Consider the following 21,367-nt stretch of genomic DNA (forward strand, 5'->3'; position numbering starts at 1 on the left):
TATATTTGAGCTTATCTGTAAGTCACTTTTGGACTCTTGCTAACGGAAGCATTTACATGTTTCCCGTGATAGACAGAGTAGCCAGACACCATCATTTCGGTAGGGCTACAACACTAAAACATCCGCATATCTCCAGACACACAGGGCTCGTAGCCTACTGTGGCGATCTGATAGAGGACGCAAGAGGAGGGAAAGAGGGAAGAAGAGAGAGAGAGGGGAAGATAAAAAGAGGTTGAAGCCGCCGACATCTATCTCCTCGCCTGAGGAACGAACCTATACGAAAGAACCGAAGGATCCAGCTAGATTTAGACCACTCCTCCTCCTCCCTTTATAGTTCGTCTGTTGTTGAGGGGGGGAAATGTTTTCTCCCGTCGTAGACCTACACCAACGGAAATCTGTACCGCTGGCAACTATGGAAAACAGGACAACGAGCAGAGACTGAGATACCTAACATAGGAACGCAGCCAACAACCCCAAAAAACAAATAAACAACTTATAGGAACCGTTTGGGAATGCACAAGGGCACTGCGCTAGGAAGACTCATAACGGACCGTTGTAATAACATCGTGAATAACGGTAAGGTGCTGCATGAGACTGTCCGTGTGAGAATGCGTTCTGCTTATAAATGTAGCCTATATTTGGATTCGTCACATTCCCCAGTTCGGTCTTTGTGAAAATGTACGGTGAGGTTAAGGTAGCTGTATGGATCCTATTCCTCTACTATGATCACACACATACATTGGATATTGGAACTGTTGCGGGTAAACCCAACTGATTTATTAGCACTAGGCAGCCCCTGTTCGCGCAGCGCCTCAGTATGGCACAAATATTAAGGAGTGTTGGCTTGTGGTCTGTGTTCCTGTCTGTGTGTTGTCTCTATCCACAGACATACAGACCAGACCTGCCTGTACTGAATAGAATAAACACAATGCGCACTTCTGTCTATGATGTCTATCCACGTGATGAAGACATCTGTAAAGTTATGTTATGTTATGTTTGGGTGCAGGCATATAGCACTGGAGAGCAGCAATACTCCAGTGTGTGGGCCTCTCTTCATTCCTCTCCTCATACCTCTCCTCATTCCTTCATTCCTCATTCCTCATTCCTCATTCCTCATTCCTCATTCCTCTCCTCATTCCTCATTCCTCTCCTCATTCCTCTCTTCATTCCTCTCCTCATTCCTCATTCCTCTCCTCATTCTTCTCCTCATTCCTCATTCCTCATTCCTCATTCCTCTCCTCATTCCTCTCCTCATTCCTCTCCTCATTCCTCATTCCTCTCCTCATTCCTCTCCTCATTCCTCTCCATTCCTCTCCTCATTCCTCTCTTCATTCCTCTCCTCATTCCTTTCCTCATTCCTCTCCTCATTCCTCTCCTCATTCCTCTCCTAATTCCTCTCCTCATTCCTCTCCTCATTCCTCTCCTCATTCCTTTCCTCAGTCGTCTCCTCATTCCTCTCCTAATTCCTTTCCTCAGTCGTCTCCTCATTATTTTCCTAATTCCTCTCCTCAGTCGTCTCCTCATTCCTTTATCTCTCCATCAGGTGACATCACACCAGTCTTTTCTCATGTGTCTGTCTCTAATTATGCTCTCTCTATCATGAGGTGTGACATCAGGCAGCATTGTCATGGAGTTCCTAAACGACTCGTTGGTCGGTGGATCAGACCTGGACCTGAGAGCCCTCCACTTCTACAACGACTCTCTGCTCTTCCAGAACAACTTCAGTGGTGGGTACAACGAGACCGACGCCTTCCTGCCTGCCGGCGTCAAGATTACCATCGTTGTAGTCTACATGATGGTCTGCGTGGTGGGGCTGGTGGGCAACTGTCTGGTCATGTACGTCATCATCAGGTAAGGGCTCACGGTGGCCTCCTACCTGGTCTGATTGGAGACCTCACCTGTGTTGGTTGGTGGCACTGTAATAATGGAACAGAATGTCTATAAGGGCAATATGAGTGTGTGTGTGTGTGTGTGTGTGTGTGTGTGTGTGTGTCTTCCTGTCTTCACTGTGTTGGGGTTGTCTGTGGTGTTATTGCTTCAGAGTGACTGTTGCCTCCATGTAGCCAGCAATTGCCTTCGCTCAACACTTATTGTTCGAATAACAGCCGGGTCTCAATCAGACAAACCTAATAATTCAATTAGAAAGAGTCGTTTTTCAAGAAAAAACATGTGCCTTGCTTCAGCCTGTCTGTCTGTCTGTCTGTCTGTCTGTCTGTCTGTCTGTCTGTCTGTCTGTCTGTCTGTCTGTCTGTCTGTCTGTCTGTCTGGCTGTCTGTGTGAGAGAGAGCTAATTGGAATTCCTGGGTTAGAACTCAACATGTATTCAGGTACTTGTTTATGTTTTAGGGTCTGTGGCAATATGTGGACCAACACACTTTAGTGTGGCAATATGTGGACCAACACACTTTAGTGTGGCAATATGTGGACCAACACACTTTAGTGTGGCAATATGAGGACCAAAACACTTTAGTATCAGTAGAGTGTGAGCAGTGGTGCGTGGGTAAAATCACCAGGGAAGCCAAGGCCCCCCAACATAAGTCATATTACAACCTATGTGTTGATAATTGCGTTGTTTGCTCTATAACCTGTTAGTTCATATGCCTTGACACAGTGATATAAAGGCCTAAAGGCCGAGACAATAAGAAGACACAGTATAGAATAAATTCAACCACACCTTTGTTTCATCACAAAAACCGTAGAGCAACCGCTGTCCAGGGAAGTCCACAAAGCATATTGCATGTATCAGACAGTTACATGACCTACAGCATGGTCAAGCAAGTTCATGTTTCCGACATTTTCGGACTACTAAACAACTATTGATTTAGAACCACAGAGAGTTACCGCAAGTCTCAAAGAAAACAGGCGCTGACTCTGCTATTCCAGTGTGCCACTATGCCAGTGATGCCAATTTAGCAATTTTGTTGCAAGATTTAGCAACTTTTCAGACTACCCTGGCAACTTTCTTTTGAAACAGCACCTAGCAACACATTTAGCTACTTAAAACAAAATAATTGGAACTTTTAGCAACTTTTGAAAAGTGACTCAAACAGTTAAAATGCACGCATTTTCCCACTAAATGACACAAAAACGATTTTCTCTGTCACACACTCAGTCACAACACACGTGCCTGGCTGCAAAAGTGCATTGTGAGTGACGTCAGCAGCAAGCGCTCAGCTCGTGCACAGGCAGCAGCAGGCCAGCCAATCAGCAGGCCAGCCAATCAGCAGGCCAGCCAAGCAGCAGGCCAGCCAATCAGCAGGCCAGCCAAGCAGCACAACAACCTGGAGAGAGCTGGAGAGAGATGCCTAGCGCACACATCATTATTTGAGTTAAGTTGCTTGTTCAATAAGATAGCATATATACCTTGTTATTAGCTTGTACCTATAATTGTTGATCAGTTAGGTAGCATGTTAACTAACTACCAATACACTGCTTAAAACTATACTTGTTCAGAATGTGTAGGTTTACTAGTTAATAAGAAAATAAATAAAATGTAATTGTTCAATAATGTGTCATGGGTAATTGTTCAACCATTGTTTTGATGTTTCTGTAAATATTAAGAATTTAGTTCGCTTTTAGCAAAAAATAAATAAAGGGAACACTTAAACAACACAATGTAACTCCAAGTCAATCACACTTCTGTGAAATCAAACTGTCCACTTAGGAAGCAACTGTCACACCCTGGCTCTGGGACTCATTATGTTGAGCCAGGGTGTGTGCATTCTATGTGTTCATGTTCTATGTTGGGTGTCTAGGTTGTCGATGTCTATGTTTGTATTGAGTGACTCCCAATCGGAGGTAACGAGTGTCAGCTGTCGGCTCGTTATCTCTGATTGGGAGCCATATTTAAACTGTGTGTCTTCACCTTGTGTTTGTGGGTTTTTGTTCCTTGTCAGTCATTTGTACTGTGGACTTTACGAATCGTCTATTGTTTTGGTTTTGGCACTTTAATATAATAAAGTCATGTTCGCTCAACGCGCTGCGCTTTGGTCTCCCTCATTGGACGGTCGTGACAGAAAAACCCACCATACCAGGACCAAGCAGCGTGTCCAGGAACAGGCAACCTGGACGTGGGAGCAGCGTCGGAGGGTCGAGAGGCAACCCCAAGAAATTTTTAGGGGGGGGCACACAGCATGGACGACGGGGCTGACGGAGGCAAAGATGGGGCGAATCCAGGAGGCCACCAGGCCAGGGGTACACCGCCCTGTACGTCCTGTGCAGATGCCTCACACAGAGTGTGTGAGGGCAGGCATTCAGCCAGGACGGGTGGTGGCCGCTCTTCACTCCAGGCCTCCTATCCGTCTCCACAGCCCGGTTCGGCCTGTCCCTGCTCCACGCAGCAAGCCTACGATGTGCGTCGCCAGCCCGGTCCGGCCTGTTCCTGCCACCCGCACCAAACCTACGGTGTGCGTCGCCAGCCCGGTCCGGCCTGTTCCTGCCACCCGCACCAAACCTACGGTGCGCGTCGCCAGCCCGGTCCGGCCTGTTCCTGCCACTCGCACCAAACCTACGGTGCGCGTCGCCAGCCCGGTCCGGCCTGTTCCTGCCACCCGCACCAAGTCTACGGTGCGCGTCGCCAGCCCGACCCGGCCTGTTCCTGCCACTCGCACCAAACCTACGGTGCGCGTCGCCAGCCCGGTCCGGCCTGTTCCTGCCACCCGCACCAAGTCTACGGTGCGCGTCGCCAGCCCGACCCGGCCTGTTCCTGCCACTCGCACCAAACCTACGGTGCGCGTCGCCAGCCCGGTCCGGCCCGTCTCTCTTCCACGCACCAAGCCAGGGGTGCGAGTCGTCAGCCTGGTAAGGCCCATTCCTCCTCCACGCACCAGGCCAGGGGTGCGCGTCGTCAGCCTGGTAAGGCCCGTTCCTCCTCCACGCACCAGGCCAGGGGTGCGAGTCGACAGACTGGACCAGGGGCGCATGGGGGGTGTATTGTAGGGTGGTGGTCAAGGCCGGAGCCAGAACCGCCACCGAGGAGGTATGCCCGCCCAGCCCTCCCTGTTTGGGGTTTTTGAGGCGCGGTCGCAGTCCGCGCCTTTTAGGGGTACTGTCACACCCTGGCTCTGGGACTCATTATGTTGAGCCAGGGTGTGTGCATTCTATGTGTTCATGTTCTATGTTGGGTGTCTAGGTTGTCGATGTCTATGTTTGTATTGAGTGACTCCCAATCGGAGGTAACGAGTGTCAGCTGTCGGCTCGTTATCTCTGATTGGGAGCCATATTTAAACTGTGTGTCTTCACCTTGTGTTTGTGGGTTTTTGTTCCTTGTCAGTCATTTGTACTGTGGACTTTACGAATCGTCTATTGTTTTGGTTTTGGCACTTTAATTAATAAAGTCATGTTTATTTCACACGCTGCGCCTTGGTCTACTACTCCTTACCCAGACGATCGTGACAGCAACACTGATTGACAATACATTTCACATGCTGTTGTGCAAATGGAATAGACAACAGGTGGAAATTATAGGCAATTAGCAAGACACCCCCAATAAAGGACTGGTTTTGCAGGTGGTGACCACAGACCACTTCTCAGTTCCTATGCTTCCTGGCTGTCACGCCCTGGCCTATATAACTCTAGCTAGTTTGGTCAGGGTGTGAATATCTATGTTTGTATTTCTATGTTTGGCCGGGTGTGGTTCCCAATCAGAGGCAGCTGTCGCTCGTTGTCTCTGATTGGGGATCATACTTAGGCAGCCAGTTTTCCTGCCTGTATTGTGGGTTTTTGTTTGTGTTCGGTTAGTGTGGCTTGTTAGTGTTAGCCTTCCGACGTCACGTTTCGTTGTTTTTGTATGTTTATTCTGTTCAATAAACATGGATGCATTTCACGCTGCGTTTTGGTCCTTCTCGTTCATCAACGATCGTGACAGAAAAACCCACCACCAATGGACCAAGCAGCGTGTCCAGGAGGAGCAGAGAGGATGGACCTGGCGGGAGATGAGAGAGGATCTGGCAAGGAAGATGGAGGCCCTGAAAGGGATCAGGGTGGAGAAGGAGAGACAGCCCCAATAAAAAAATGTTGGGGGGCTAAAAGGGTGGTCGGGGAGCGACAGAGAGGAGCCCCGACCACTGCACTCGTGGGGGCTCAAAGAGGAGTCCTCACTGGAGGAGGACGGGGCACGGAGTGTAAAGGACGGAGACAGTCATAGACCTCCAGCGCCGGTTCCAAGTCCGGTACGCCCCGTACCTGCTCTCCGCACCAAGCCAGTGGTGCGTGTTCCCAGTCAGGCCCGGCCTGTTCCTGCTCCCTGCACCAAGCCAGTGGTGCCCGTCGCCAGCCCGGCCCGGCCTGTTCCTGCTCCTCGCACCAAGCCAGTGGTGCGCGTCGCAAGTCCGGCCCGGCCTGTTCCTGCTCCTCGCACCAAGCCAGTGGTGCGCGTCGCCAGTCCGGCCCGGTCTGTTCCTGCTCCTCGCACCAAGCCAGTGGTGCGTGTCGCCAGTCCGGCCCGGCCTGTTCCTGCTCCTCGTACCAAGCCAGTGGTGCGCGTCGCCAGACCGGCCCGGCCTGTTCCTGCTCGTCGCACCAAGCCAGTGGGGCGCGTCGCCAGTCCGGCACGGCCCGTGCCCGTTCCACCGGTGCCTGATTCGGCACCGGTCAGCGGCTCCATTCCGGAGCCAGAGCAGTCCGCTCCACCGGTGCCTGATCCAGCTCCGGTCAGCGGCTCCACTCCGGAGCCGGAGCCGCCACCGAGGCTGGAGGCCCACCCGGACCCTCCCCTGTTCAGTCAAGTTTGTGCAGCCGGAGTCCGCACCTTTTGGGGGTACTGTCACGCCCTGGCCTATATAACTCTAGCTAGTTTGGTCAGGGTGTGAATATCTATGTTTGTGTTTCTATGTTTGGCCGGGTGTGGTTCCCAATCAGAGGCAGCTGTCGCTCGTCGTCTCTGATTGGGGATCATACTTAGGCAGCCAGTTTTCCTGTCTGTATTGTGGGTTTTTGTTTGTGTTCGGTTAGTGTGGCTTGTTAGTGTTAGCCTTCCGACGTCACGTTTCGTTGTTTTTGTATGTTTATTCAGTTCAATAAACATGGATGCATTTCACGCTGCGTTTTGGTCCTTCTTGTTCATCAACGATCGTGACACTGGCTGATGTTTTGGTCACTTTTGAATGCTGGCGGTGCTTTCACTCTAGTGGTAGCATGAGACGGAGTCTACAACCCACATAAGTGGCTCAGGTAGTGCAGCTCATCCAGGATGGCACATCAATGCGAGCTGTGGCAAGAAGGTTTGCTGTGTCTGTCAGCGTAGTGTCCAGAGCATGGAGGCGCTACCAGGAGACAGGTCAGTACATCAGGAGACGTGGAGGAGGCCGTAGGAGGGCAACAACCCAGCAGCAGGACTGCTACCTCCGCCTTTGTGCAAGGAGGAGCAGGAGGAGCACTGCCAGAGCCCTGCAAAATGACCTCCAGCAGGCCACAAATGTGCATGTGTCTGCTCAAACGGTCAGAAACAGACTCCATGAGGGCCCGACGTCCACATGTGGGGGTTGTGCTTACAGCCCAACACCGTGCAGGACGTTTGGCATTTGCCAGAGAACACCAAGATTGGCAAATTTGCCACTGGCGCCCTGTGCTCTTCACAGATGAAAGCAGGTTCACACTGAGCACATGTGACAGACGTGACAGAGTCTGGAGACGCCGTGGACGACTATGTGATCACGCTCTCCGTAGCCGATGTGAGTAAGACTTTTAAGCAGGTCAACATTCACAAGGCCGCAGGGCCAGACGGATTACCAGGACGTGTACTCCGAGCATGTGCTGACCAACTGGCAAGTGTCTTCACTGACATTTTCAACATGTCCCTGACTGAGTCTGTAATACCAACATGTTTCAAGCAGACCACCATAGTCCCCGTGCCCAAGAACTCTAAGATAACCTGCCTAAATGACTACCGACCCGTAGCACTGACGTCTGTAGCCATGAAGTGCTTTGAAAGACTGGTCATGGCTCACATCAACAGCATAATCCCAGAAACCCTAGACCCACTCCAATTTGCATACCGCCCCAACAGATCCACAGATGATGCAATCTCTATCGCACTCCACACTGCCCTTTCCCACCTGGACAAGAGGAACACCTACGTGAGAATGCTATTCATTGACTACAGCTCAGCATTCAACACCATAGTGCCCTCTAAGCTCATCACTAAGCTAAGGATCCTGGGACTAAACACCTCCCTCTGCAACTGGATCCTGGACTTCCTGACGGGTCGCCCCCAGGTGGTAAGGGTAGGTAACAACACATCTGCCACACTGATCCTCAACACGGGGGCCCCCTCAGGGTGCGTGCTCAGTCCCCTCCTGTACTCTCTGTTCACCCATGACTGCATGGCCAGGCACGACTCAACACCATCATTAAGTTTGCCGACGACACAACAGTGGTAGGCCTGATCACCGACAACGATGAGACAGCCTATAGGGAGGAGGTCAGAGATCTGGCCGTGTGGTGCCAGGACAACAACCTCTCCCTCAACGTGACCAAGACAAAGGAGATGATTGTGGACTACAGGAAAAAAAAGAGGACTGAGCACGCCCCCATTCTCATCGACGGGGCTGTAGTGGAACAGGTTGAGAGCTTCAAGTTCCTTGGTGTCCACATCACCAACGAACTATCATGGTCCAAACACACCAAGACAGTCGTGAAGAGGGCACGACAAAGCCTATTCCCCCTCAGGAGACTAAAAAGATTTGGCATGGGTCCTCAGATCCTCAAAAAATTCTACAGCTGCACCATCGAGAGCATCCTGACTGGTTGCATCACCGCCTGGTATGGCAACTGCTTGGCCTCTGACCGCAAGGCACTACAGAGGGTAGTGCGTACGGCCCAGTACATCACTGGGGCAAAGCTCCCTGCCATCCAGGACCTCTATACCAGGCGGTGTCAGAGGAAGGCCCTCAAAATTGTCAAAGACTCCAGCCACCCTAGTCATAGACTGTTCTCTCTGCTACCGCACGGCAAGCGGTACCGGAGTGCCAAGTCTAGGTCCAAAAGACTTCTCAACAGCTTCTACCCCCAAGCCATAAGACTCCTGAACAGCTAATCATGGCTACCCGGACTATTTGCACTGCCCCCCACCCCATCCTTTTTACGCTGCTGCTACTCTGTTAAGTATTTATGCATAGTCACTTTAACTCTACCCACATGTACATATTACCTCAACTACCTCAACTAGCCGGTGCCCCCCGCACATTGACTCTGCAACGGTACCCCCTGTATATATAGCCTCCCTACTGTCACTTTATTTTACTGTATATATAGCCTCCCTACTGTCACTTTATTTGACTTCTGCTCTTTTTTTCTCAACACTTTTTTTGTTGTTGTTTTATTCTTACTTTTTTTGTTTAAAATAAATGCACTGTTGGTTAAGGGCTGTAAGTAAGCATTTCACTGTAATGTCTGCACCTGTTGTATTCGGCGCATGTGACCAATAAAATTTGATTTGATTTGATTTGATTTGAGAACGTTCTGCTGCCTGCAACATCCTCCAGCATGACCGGTTTGGCGGTGGGTCAGTCATGGTGTGGGGTGTCATTTCTTTAGGGGGCCGCACAGCCCTCCATGTGCTCGCCAGAGGTAGCCTGACTGCCATTAGGTACCGAGATGAGATCCTCAGACCCCTTGTGAGACAATATGCTGGTGCGGTTGGCCCTGGGTTCCTCCTAATGCAAGACAATGCTAGACCTCATGTGGCTGGAGTGTGTCAGTAGTTCCTGCAAGAGGAAGGCATTGATGCTATGGACTGGCCCGCCCGTTCCCCAGACCTGAATCCAATTGAGCACATCTGGGACATCATGTCTCGCTCCATCCACCAACGCCACATTGCACCACAGACTGTCCAGGAGTTGGCGGATGCTTTAGTCCAGGTCTGGGAGGAGATTCCCTCAGGAGACCATCCGCCACCTAATCAGGAGCATGCCCAGGCGTTGTAGGGAGGTCATACAGGCACATGGAGGCCACACACACTACTGAGCCTCATTTTGACTTGTTTTAAGGACATTACATCAAAGTTGGATCAGCCTGTAGTGTGGTTTTCCACTTTCATTTTGAGGGTGACTCCAAATCCAGACCTCCATGGGTTGATACATTTGATTTCCATTGATAATTTTTGTGTGATTTTGTTGTCAGCACATTCAACTATGTAAAGAAAAAAGTATTTAATAAGATTATTTCATTCATTCAGATCTAGGATGTGTTATTTTAGTGTTCCCTTTATTTTTTTGAGCAGTGTAGCATCAGCGTCTGTGCTGTTTCTCCAAAGGGACACCTAGCTTAGCAATATCAAGCATACATTTTTCATTTTAGTTAACTTTATTTCCTACATTTAGTACAGTTATTTCGTAAGACATTTTGTGCTCTATGTCTCTGTAATTGAAACACGACCTTTTGCCTTTGTTGCAGTTTCACGCTGGTATTCAAGTGAACTTCCAAAAACGGCACCCTGCTTCCCACGGAGTTATAGTATGGGTGGTCCTCTGTAGCTCAGCTGGTAGAGCGCGGCGCTTGTAACGCCAAGGTAGTGGGTTCGATCCCTTGGACCACCCATACACAAAAATGTATGCACGCATGACTGTAAGTCGCTTTGGATAAAAGCGTCTGCTAAATGGCATATTATTATTATTCGAATGAGTGTTTAGCTAACTGGATAGCTGGATAAGAGCTACTGTACAATTAGCGAGTCCAGTATGACACCTCTTTATTCACGTCTTCTTTAGGAAGGAATCAGTTTCAGACAGGGCCACCACCCAACTCTTTACAACGCTGATATTGCCAGTAGAATTGTTATGATAAATTCAGCCAACTTTAGACGGAAAGGGTAGTGAAAGATTGCCGCATATTTTCACTCACCCGCTTTATCATAGAATGGGATTTTCTGGGGAATATAATGGTGCTGCAGATTCATATCCAATATCTACAGAATTAACCACCTGTGCCTGGCTTGCCCTCCACGCGGTATTACACCTGTGTGCTTCCCAAATGGTACCCTATTCCTTATGTAAGCCCCATAGGGCTCTGGTCAAAAGTAGTGCACTATATAGGGAACAGGGTGCCATTTGGGATGCAGATATTACCTTTCTGTATGACACCTCACTGTATGTTTAAAAAAAAAAAAATAGATAGGTACATCTCTTTGTTACCAGAGGCCATGCTCCAGGCTGTCTACATACATAGCAGTCGCCTGCCAGGGCCCGTTATCCATGAAGCGTCACAGAGTAGAAATTGGTGGTAATTGCTGAGAATAGAGACATTTTACTCCTACTCTGATGGATAAAAATAAAAAGCTACATGTATGCATGAAGCCTCTGTAGTCAAAAGATTTTTAGGAGACCTCATGAGCTGTCCTAACCAGTTAAGAGTTACCAGCAGGTGTCTTGATAATAGAAAAATGCAGCCAGTAAGTGATTCCTGCACCACATGCAATTGTTTTGGAGTTAGAATGTTTTGATATTTCTATATGATCAATCCATAAATAATTTAGACCTACATGCAACAGTAGCCTATCTCTTGCACTTTTGACAATGATTTCACAGGAGCCCTATTTCACATGAAAATCCTAAATACTTATAACCACTACACAAATAAATAAACAAGTTTTTGTTTAAATAATTTAAAGGTAGACTCAGCGATATGACGTAGATGCAGAAAGTATACCGCATAGTGGGTCAGTTTCCGCAACAACTAAGAGCTTTGATGGCGCCTGAGGAGATGGAGAAGATGGAGGAGATGGAGGAGATGGAGAAGATGGAGGAGATGGAGGAGATGGAGGAGATGGAGGAGATGGCTGCCGTTTTACCTGGCTTTACCTACCTACCTGGCAAGACAAGATGGCTGCCGTTTTACGGGCTCCTAACCAATTGTACTATTGTGTGTGTTTTTTCGCGTTATTTATAACTTATTTTGTACATAATATTTCTGCTCCAGGCTGTCTACATACATAGCAGTCGCCTGCCAGGGCCCGTTATCCATGAAGCGTCACAGAGTAGAAATTGGTGGTAATTGCTGAGAATAGAGACATTTTACTCCTACTCTGATGGATAAAAATAAAAGCTACATGTATGCATGAAACCTCTGTAGTCATGAGGTCTCCGAAAAGCCTGGAGCATGGCCACCGTCTCTTATGATCGAAAAGAGCTTCTGGATATCAGGACAGCGATTACTCACCTCGTACTGGATAAAGATTTTTTCTTTAAAGAGTCGGACACAAAGGATTTACTTCAGACACCCGACAAGGCCCAAATCCCCGTCATTTGCAAGAGAAAGAGACGGAGATATTGGGGACGTAGGTCGGGGTGCCTTGTAAGGATCAGACTGCGAGTGGGTAATCTGCCTCTACCATCAGTCCTATTAGCCAACGTACAATCATTGGATAACAAAATAGACGACCTACGATCACGGATATGCTACCAACGGGACATTAAAAACTGTAATATCTTCTGTTTCACCGAGTCATGGCTGAACGACGACATGGACAACATACAGCTAGTGGGCTATATGCTACATCGGCAGGATAGAACGGCTGACTCCGGTAAGACAAGGGGTGGCGGTCTGTGTATATTTGTAAACAACAGCTGGTGCACAAAATCTAATATTTTAGGTTTTGCTCACCTGAGGTAAGCTGATAAGCTGTAGACCACACTATTTTCATCAATATTTTTCGTAGCTGTCTATTTACCACCACAAACCGATGCTGGCACTAAGACTGCAATCAATGAGCTGTATAAGGCCATAAGCAAACAGGAAAACACTCATCCAGAGGCTACACTCCTAGTGGCCGGGGACTTTAATGCAAATTAATTACTTAAAAATCATACAATGTGATTTTCTGGATTTTTGTTTTAGATTCCGTCTCTCACAGTTGAAGTGTACCTATGATAAAAATTACAGACCTCTACATGCTTTGTAAGTAGGAAAACCTGCAAAATCGGCAGCGTATCAATAACTTGTTCTCCCCACTGTATCCCAACCAGAAACCATGGATTACAGGCAACATCCACATTGAGCTAAAGGGTCGGGCTGTCGCTTTCAAGGAGAGGGACTCGGACGCTTGTAAAAAATCCCGCTATGCCCTCCGACGAACCATCAAACAGGCAAAGCGTCAATACAGGACTGAGATTGAATCGTACTACACCGGCTCCGACGTTCGTCGGCTGTGGCAGGGCTCGCAAACTATTACAGACTACAAAGGGAAGCACAGCCGCGAGCTGCCCAGTGACACAAGCCTACAAGATGAGCTAAATTACTTCAATGCTCACTTCGGGGCAACAACACTGAAGCATGCATGAGAGCGTCAGCTGTTCCAGATGACCGTGTGATCACGCTCTCCGTAGCCGATGTGAGTAAGACCTTTAAAGAGGTCAACATTCGCAAGAATGCAGGGCCAAACGGAATACCAGGACGTGTACTCCGAGCATGTGCTGACCAACTTGCAAACATCTTCACTGACATTTTCAACCGGTCCCTGACTGAGTCTGTAATACCAACATGTTTCAAGCAGACCACCATAGTCACTGTGCCCAAGAACACTAAGGTAACCTGCCTAAATGTCTACCGACCCGTAGCACTCATGTCTGTAGCAATGAAGTGCTTTGAAAGGCTGGTCATGGCTCACATCAACACCATTATCCCAGAAACCATAGACCCACTCAATTTGCATACCACCCCAACAGATCCACAGATGATGCAATATCTGTTGCACTCCATATTGCCGTTTCCCACCTGGACATGTGAGAATGCTATTTATTGACTACAGCTCAGGGTTCAACACCACAGTGCCCTCAAAGCTCATCACTAAGCTAAGGACCCTGGGACTAAACACCTCCCTCTGCAACTGGATCCTGGACTTCCTGACGGGCCGCCCCCATGTTGAAAGGGTAGGTAACAACACATCTGCCATGCTGATCCTCAACACGGGGGCCCCTCATGGGTGCGTGCTCAGTCCCCTCCTGTACTCCCTGTTCACCCATGACTGCATGGCCAGGCATGACTCCAACACCATCATTAAGTTTGCCGACGACACAACAGTGGTAGGCCTGATCACTGACAACGATTAGACAGCCTATAGAGAGAAGGTCAGAGACCTGGCCGTGTGGTGCCAGGATAACATATTCTCCCTCAACGTGATCAAGACAAAGGAGATAATTGTGGACTACAGGAAAAGGAGGACCGATCACGCCCCCATTCTCATCGATGGGGCTGTAGTGGAGCAGGTTGAGAGCTTCAAGTTCCTTGGTGTCCACATCACCAACAAACTAACATGGTCCAAACACACCAAGACAGTCGTGAAGAGGGCACGACAAAGCCTATTCTCCCTCAGGAGACTGAAAATATTTAGCATGGGTCCTCAGATCCTCAAAAATGTCTACAGCTGAACCATTGAGAGCATCCTGACTGGTTGCATCACTGCCTGGTATGGCAACTGCTCGGCCTCCGACCGCAAGTTACTACAGAGGGTAGTGCGTACGGCCCAGTACATCACTGGGACCAAGCCTGCTGCCATCCAGGACCTCTATACCAGGCGGTGTAAGAGGAAGGTCCTAAAAATTGTCAAAGACTCCAGCCACCCTAGTCATAGACTGTTCTCTCTGCTATCGCACGGCAAGCGGTATCGAAGCGCCAAGTCTAGGTCCAAAAGGCTTCTTAACAGCTTCTACCCCCAAGCTATAGGACTCTTAAACAGCTAACCATGGCTACCCGGACTATTTGCATTGTCTCCCCCCACCCCTCTTTTACGCTGCTGCTACTCTGTTTATTGTCTATGCATAGTCACTTTAACTCTACCAATATGTACATACAGTGAGGGAAAAAAGTATTTGATCCCCTGCTGATTTTGTACGTTTGCCCACTGACAAAGACATGATCAGTCTATAATTTTAATGGTAGGTTTATTTGAACAGTGAGAGACAGAATAACAACAAAGAAATCCAGAAAAATGCATGTAAAAAATGTTATAAATTGATTTGCATTTTAATGAGGGAAATAAGTATTCGACCCCTCCGCAAAACAAGACTTAGTACTTGGTGGCAAAACCCTTGTTGGCAATCACAGAGGTCAGACGTTTCTTGTAGATGGCCACCAGGTTTGCACACATCTCAGGAGGGATTTTGTCCCACTCCTCTTTGCAGATCTTCTCCAAGTCATTAAGGTTTGGAGGCTGACGTTTGGCAACTCGAACCTTCAGCTCCCTCCGAAGATTTTCTATGGGATTAAGGTCTGGAGACTGGCTAGGCCACTCCAGGACCTTAATGTGCTTCTTCTTGAGCCACTCCTTTGTTGCCTTGGCCGTGTGTTTTGGGTCATTGTCATGCTGGAATACCCATCCACGACCCATTTTCAATGCCCTGGCTGAGGGAAGGAGGTTCTCACCCAAGATTTGACGGTACGTGGCCCCTTCCATCGTCCCTTTGATGCGGTGAAGTTGTCCTGTCCCCTTAGCAGAAAAACACCCCCAAAGCATAATGTTTCCACCTCCATGTGTAATGGTGGGGATGGTGTTCTTGGTGTCATAGGCAGCATTCCTCCTCCAAACACGGTGAGTTGAGTTGATGCCAAAGAGCTCGATTTTGGTCTCATCTGACCACAACACTTTCACCCATTTCTCCTCTGAATCATTCAGATGTTCATTGGCAAACTTCAGACAGGTCTGTATATGTGCTTTCTTGAGCAGGGGGACCTTGCGGGCGCTGCAGGATTTCAGTCCTTCACGGCGTAGTGTGTTACCAATTGTTTTCTTGGTGACTATGGTCCCAGCTGCCTTGAGATCATTGACAAGATCCTCCTGTGTAGTTCTGGGCTGATTCCTCACCGTTCTCATGATCATTGCAACTCCACGAGGTGAGATCTTGCATAGAGCCCCAGGCCGATGGAGATTGACAGGTCTTTTGTGTTTCTTCCATTTGCGAATATTCGCACCAACTGTTGTCACCTTCTCACCAAGCTGCTTGGCTATGGTCTTGTAGCCCATTCCAGCCTTGTGTAGGTCTACAATCTTGTCCCTGACATCCTTGGAGAGCTCTTTGGTCTTGGCCATGGTGGAGAGTTTGGAATCTGATTGATTGATTGCTTCTGTGTACAGGTGTCTTTTATACAGGTAACAAACTGAGATTAGGAGTACTCCCTTTAAGAGTGTGCTCCTAATCTCAGCTCATTACCTGTATAGTAGACACCTGAGAGCCAGAAATCTTTCTGATTGAGAGGGGGTCAAATACTTATTTCCCTCATTAAAATATAAATCAATTTATAACATTTTTGACATGCTTTTTTCTGGATTTGTTGGTTGTTATTCTGTCTCTCATTGTTCAAATAAACCTACCATTAAAATTATAGACTGATCATTTCTTTGTCAGTGGGCAAACGTACAAAATCAGCAGGGGATCAAATACTTTTTTCCCTCACTGTATTACCTCAATTACCTCGACTAACCTGTGCCCTCGCACATTGACTCTGTACCGGTACCCCTGTATGTAGCCTCACTACTGTTATTTTACTGCTGCTCTTTAATGATTTGTTTTTCATTTTTTACTGATAATTTTTTTCCTAACACTTATTTTTCTTAAAACTGCATTGCTGGTTAAGGGCTTGTAAGTAAGCATTTCACTGTAAGGTCTACACCTGTTGTATTCGGCGCATGTGACAAATACAAATATTTTGATTTGATTTGATTTGATGAGTGAGGCTCAACTTCTCCTCCTCTGTATTGTTCCCATGGCGACCACACTGTGAACAGCGTGAAGCGAACCGTGACTTCAACCCCTAACAACAACCCCTGTATTGTTCCCATGGCGACCACACTGTGAACAGCGTGAAGTGAACCCGTGCATAGCAGTCTACCTTTAATGTCCTACATCATGTTGTTTCTTTGGAGCGAAACATCACGTTGTTAACAAATACAGTGGGGAGAACAAGTATTTGATACACTGCCGATTTTGCAGATTTTCCAACTTACAAAGCATGTAGAGGTCTGTAATTTTAATCATAGGTACACTTCAACTGTGAGAGACGGAATCCAGAAAGTCACATTGTATGATTTTTAAGTAATTTATTTGCATTTTATTGCATGACATAAGTATTTGATCACCTACCAACCAGTAAGAATTCCGGCTCTCACAGACCTGTTAGTTTTTCTTTAAGAAGCCCTCCTGTTCTCCACTCATTACCTGTATTAACTGCACCTGTTTTAACTCGTTACCTGTATAAAAGACACCTGTCCACACACTCAATCAAACAGACTCCAACCTCTCCACAATGGCCAAGACCAGAGAGCTGTGTAAGGATATCAGAGATAAAATTGTAGACCTGCACAAGGCTGGGATGGGCTACAGGACAATAGGCAAGCAGCTTGGTGAGAAGACCCTTTACTCAGTACTTTGTTGAAGCACCTTTGGCAGCGATTACAGCCTCGATTCTTGTTGGGAATTACGCTACAACAAATAATAATAATAATAATAATATTACAGGTATGCCAACAACCTTGGCATACCTGTATTTGGGGAGTTTCTCCCATTCTTCTCTGCAGATTCTCTTAAGCTCTGTTAGGTTGGATGGGGAGCGTCGCTGCACAGCTATTTTCAGGTCTCTCCTGCGTTGTCTTGGCTGTGTGATTAGGGTCGTTGTCCTGTTGGAAGGTGAACCTTCGCTCCAGTCTGAGGTCCTGAGCGCTCTGGAGCAGGTTTTCATCAAGGATCTCTCTGTACCTTGCTCCGTTAATCTTGCCCTCAATCCTGACTGGTCTCACAGTCCCTGCCGCTGAAAAACATCCACACAGCATGATCCTTCCACCACCATGCTTCACCGTAGGGATGGTACCAGGCTTCCTCCAGACGTGACACTTGGCATTCAGGCCAAAAAGTTCAATTTTGGTTTCATCAGACCTGAAAATCTTGTTTCTGATGGTCTGAGAGTCCTGTAGGTGCCTTTTGGCAACCTCCAAGCTGGCTGTCATGTGCCTTTTACTGAGGAGTGGCTTCCGTCTGTCCACTCAACCATAAAGGCCTGATTGGTGGAGTGCTGCAGAGATGGTTGTCCTTCTGGAAGGTTATCCCATCTCCACAGAGGAACTCTGGAGCTCTGTCAGAGTGACCATCGGGTTCTTGGTCACCTCCCCGACCAAGGACCTTCCCCCCCGATTGCTCAGTTTGGGAAGAGTGTTGGTGGTTCCAAACTTCTTCCATTTAAGAATGATGGAGGCCACTGTGTTCTTAGGGACCTTCAATGCTGCAGAAAATCTTTGGTACCCTTCCCCAGATCTGTGTCTCGAAACAATCCTGTCTCGGAGCTCTACGGACAATTCCTTCGACCTCATGGCTTGGTTTTTGCTCTGACATTATATAGACAGGTGTGCACCTTTCCAAATCATGTCCAATCAATTGAATTTACCACAGGTGGACTCCAATCAAGTTTTAGAAACAGCTCAAGGATGATCAATGGATATAGGATTTACCTGAGCTCAATTTCCAGGCTCATAGCAAAGGGTCTGAATACTTATGTAAATAAGGTATTTCTGTTTTTTATTTTTAATACATTTGCAAAAATTTCTAAAACAATGTTATCGCTTTGTCATTATGGGTTATTGTGTGTAGATTGATGAGGGGAAAAACGATTTAATAAATTTTAGAATAAGGCTGTAACGTAACAACGTAATGTTAAAAAATTTGGAAAAAGTCCAAGTCAAGCGGTCTGAATACTTTCTGAATGCACTGTTGGAGCTAGGATCACAAGCATTTCGCTACACCCGCAACAACATCTGCTAAATATGTGTAATCAACCAATACGACTTGATTTGCAGCAATGTCAATTAGCGTCAGCCCTATCGTTCCACTGCGGTACATCATACTGTTGTGATTACCAGCTGAGATAAACTCTTATTATTTGATTTTACTCTGGCGCCGTGTCTTAACGTCATCCTAAAACCTACTCTGAGCTGGGAGTGTTTGTTGCTGTCATAAAACAGGAGTCCTAGGCCCTTTTGTGAGATGCTTTGTGTATACGAGCCCAGATTTCACAACACCTGGACAGGTGTTTTACATATCAGCAATCCCCATCATATTATATAGTAATCTGATGCCGGACTTTCGACAGTCCAGTCGATAATGTGGCATGCAGTCATTAATTAACGACACCAGGGGTATATTCACTAGGAGTCAAATAGAAACAGACCAGGGGTATATTCACTAGGAGTCAAATAGAATCAAACCAGGGGTATATTCACTAGGAGTCAAATAGAATCAAACCAGGGGTATATTCACTAGGAGTCAAATAGAATCAGACCAGGGGTATATTCACTAGGAACCAAATAGAATCAAACCAGGGGTATATTCACTAGGAACCAAATAGAATCAAACCAGGGGTATATTCACTAGGAGTCAAATAGAATCAAACCAGGGGTATATTCACTAGGAGTCAAATAGAAACAGACAGAAGCAAAATGACCTACCTGAATTTTTTTAAATCTTGTTTTTCGGTGTAAAATGTTTTGCCACAGAAACCGACTAATGAATACGAAACAAGACCTGAGTCTCACCTGTTTCAATTTGGAAGGTGCTCCATCTCCCCGCAGGAGACCATGTTGCAATCTGTGGCAATAGATTGCATGGAAGTTAGCAGTCTGTAGTAGAGTCCCAAATCACACCCTATTCTCTTCATAGTGCACTAATTTAGATGGGCCCTGGTCAAAAGTAGTGCACTATATAGAGAGCTGTAGTGTTGCATGCTGGGTACTGACAGTGATGTAGGGTACTTGTGGAAACTGCCCTGTCAGGAGACAGGATAGTAGGTTTGAGGGAGAAAACAGCAAAACACTTGTATTCATGCATCCACACACACACACACACACACACACATTTGCATACCATTTTCCTTCTCATCTTCCCTCCTTGTTTCACACCTGCAGTGCAAGCTTTGTTTCCATTTTCCTCCAACTCTATCTCTCTATCTCTCTCTCTATCTCTCTCTCCTCCACCTCCATCTCTCTCTCGATATCTCCTCCACCTCCACCTGTCTCTCTCTCTATCTCTCCTCCATCTCTCCCTCTCCTCCACCCCCTCTATCTCAGTCTCCAAAGGATTAATGGATATGTTGTCAGCATCCTGGAAAAACCTTGCATGTTTATTTTTGGAGATATAGATTGTTGTAACCCAACTGGTCCCAGGGAATCCCACAGTGAAAAAGCTGACATTCCCTACTTCAGGGATTTCCAAACTTGTTTGGCCCACTACCCCATTTTGATATAAAGAAAATGTCACCCCCCATGTAAAGAAAGTGATGGCCAACGTTTACTTTTTTAAATATTGCCTATGACAGTTTATTAGAAATCAGTCTGACTTTTGACAGCATTTCAATCTGAAGAAAGTATGGTTTGAAGTGACTGAATTGCGTCAGAAAGGTATTGGGAAGTTCAGAATATAAACAGTCAATAATCTTGCGTGATATTCTGTGTAGAAAGGAACATCATCACTGATGTCAGATATCACCCCCCAGTCTGATTTAGTGCCTGGTCTTGTCCACTCTGTTCAATGTACTGAGCAAATGTCAAACTGGCTTTTTACCAAATTACCGTACGACAGACCACGTATTCACCCTGCACACCCTAATTGACAAACAAACAAACCAAAACAAAGGCAAAGTCTTCTCATGCTTTGTTGATTTCAATTCAGCTTTTGACTAAATTTGGCATGAGGGTCTGCTCTACAAATTGATGGAAAGTGGTGTTGGGGGGAACATACGACATTATAAAATCCATGTACACAAACAACAAGTGTGCGGTTAAAATTGGCAAAAACCACACACATTTCTTTCCACAGGGCCGTGGGGTGAGACAGGGATGCAGTTAAAGCCCCACCCTCTTCAACATATATATCAACGAATTGGCGAGGGCACTAGAACAGTCTGCAGCACCCGGCCTCACCCTAATAGAATCTGAAGTCAAATGTCTACTGTTTGCTGATGATCTGGTGCTTCTGTCACCAACCAAGGAGGGCCTACAGCAGCACCTAGATCTTCTGCACAGATTCTGTCAGACCTGGGCCCTGACAGTAAATCTCAGTAAGACAAAAATAATGGTCTTCCAAAAAAGGTCCAGTTGCCAGGACCACAAATACAAATTCCATCTAGACACCGTTGCCCTAGAGCACACAAAAAACAATGCATACCTCTGCCTAAACATCAGCGCCACAGGTAACTTACACAAAGCTGTGAACCATCTGAGAGACAAGGCAAGAAGGGCCTTCTATGCCATCAAAAGGAACATAAAATTCGACATACCAATTAGGATCTGGCTAAAAATACTTGAATCGGTTATAGAACCCATTGCCCTTTATGGTTGTGAGGTCTGGGGTCCACTCACCAACCAAGAATTCACAAAATGGGACAAACACCAAATTGA

The 21,367-nt window shown here is 47.1% G+C and overlaps 1 protein-coding gene across 1 annotated transcript in view; it reads left to right on the forward strand.

Moving 5' to 3' along the window:
- The first annotated feature begins 204 nt into the window (after nucleotides 1–204).
- Nucleotides 205–21,367, forward strand: part of LOC121537767 (nociceptin receptor-like) — an 83,423-nt gene continuing 62,260 nt past the window's right edge. The window contains exons 1-2 of the mRNA XM_041845396.2: nucleotides 205–576; nucleotides 1,605–1,851. Of these exons, the coding sequence (XP_041701330.2) occupies nucleotides 513–576; nucleotides 1,605–1,851 (311 nt within the window). The 5' untranslated portion in view covers nucleotides 205–512. The remainder of the gene's footprint in view (nucleotides 577–1,604; nucleotides 1,852–21,367) is intronic.

The sequence above is a fragment of the Coregonus clupeaformis genome, chromosome 24 (genome assembly GCF_020615455.1).
Source record: "Coregonus clupeaformis isolate EN_2021a chromosome 24, ASM2061545v1, whole genome shotgun sequence".
NCBI lineage: Eukaryota > Metazoa > Chordata > Actinopteri > Salmoniformes > Salmonidae > Coregonus > Coregonus clupeaformis.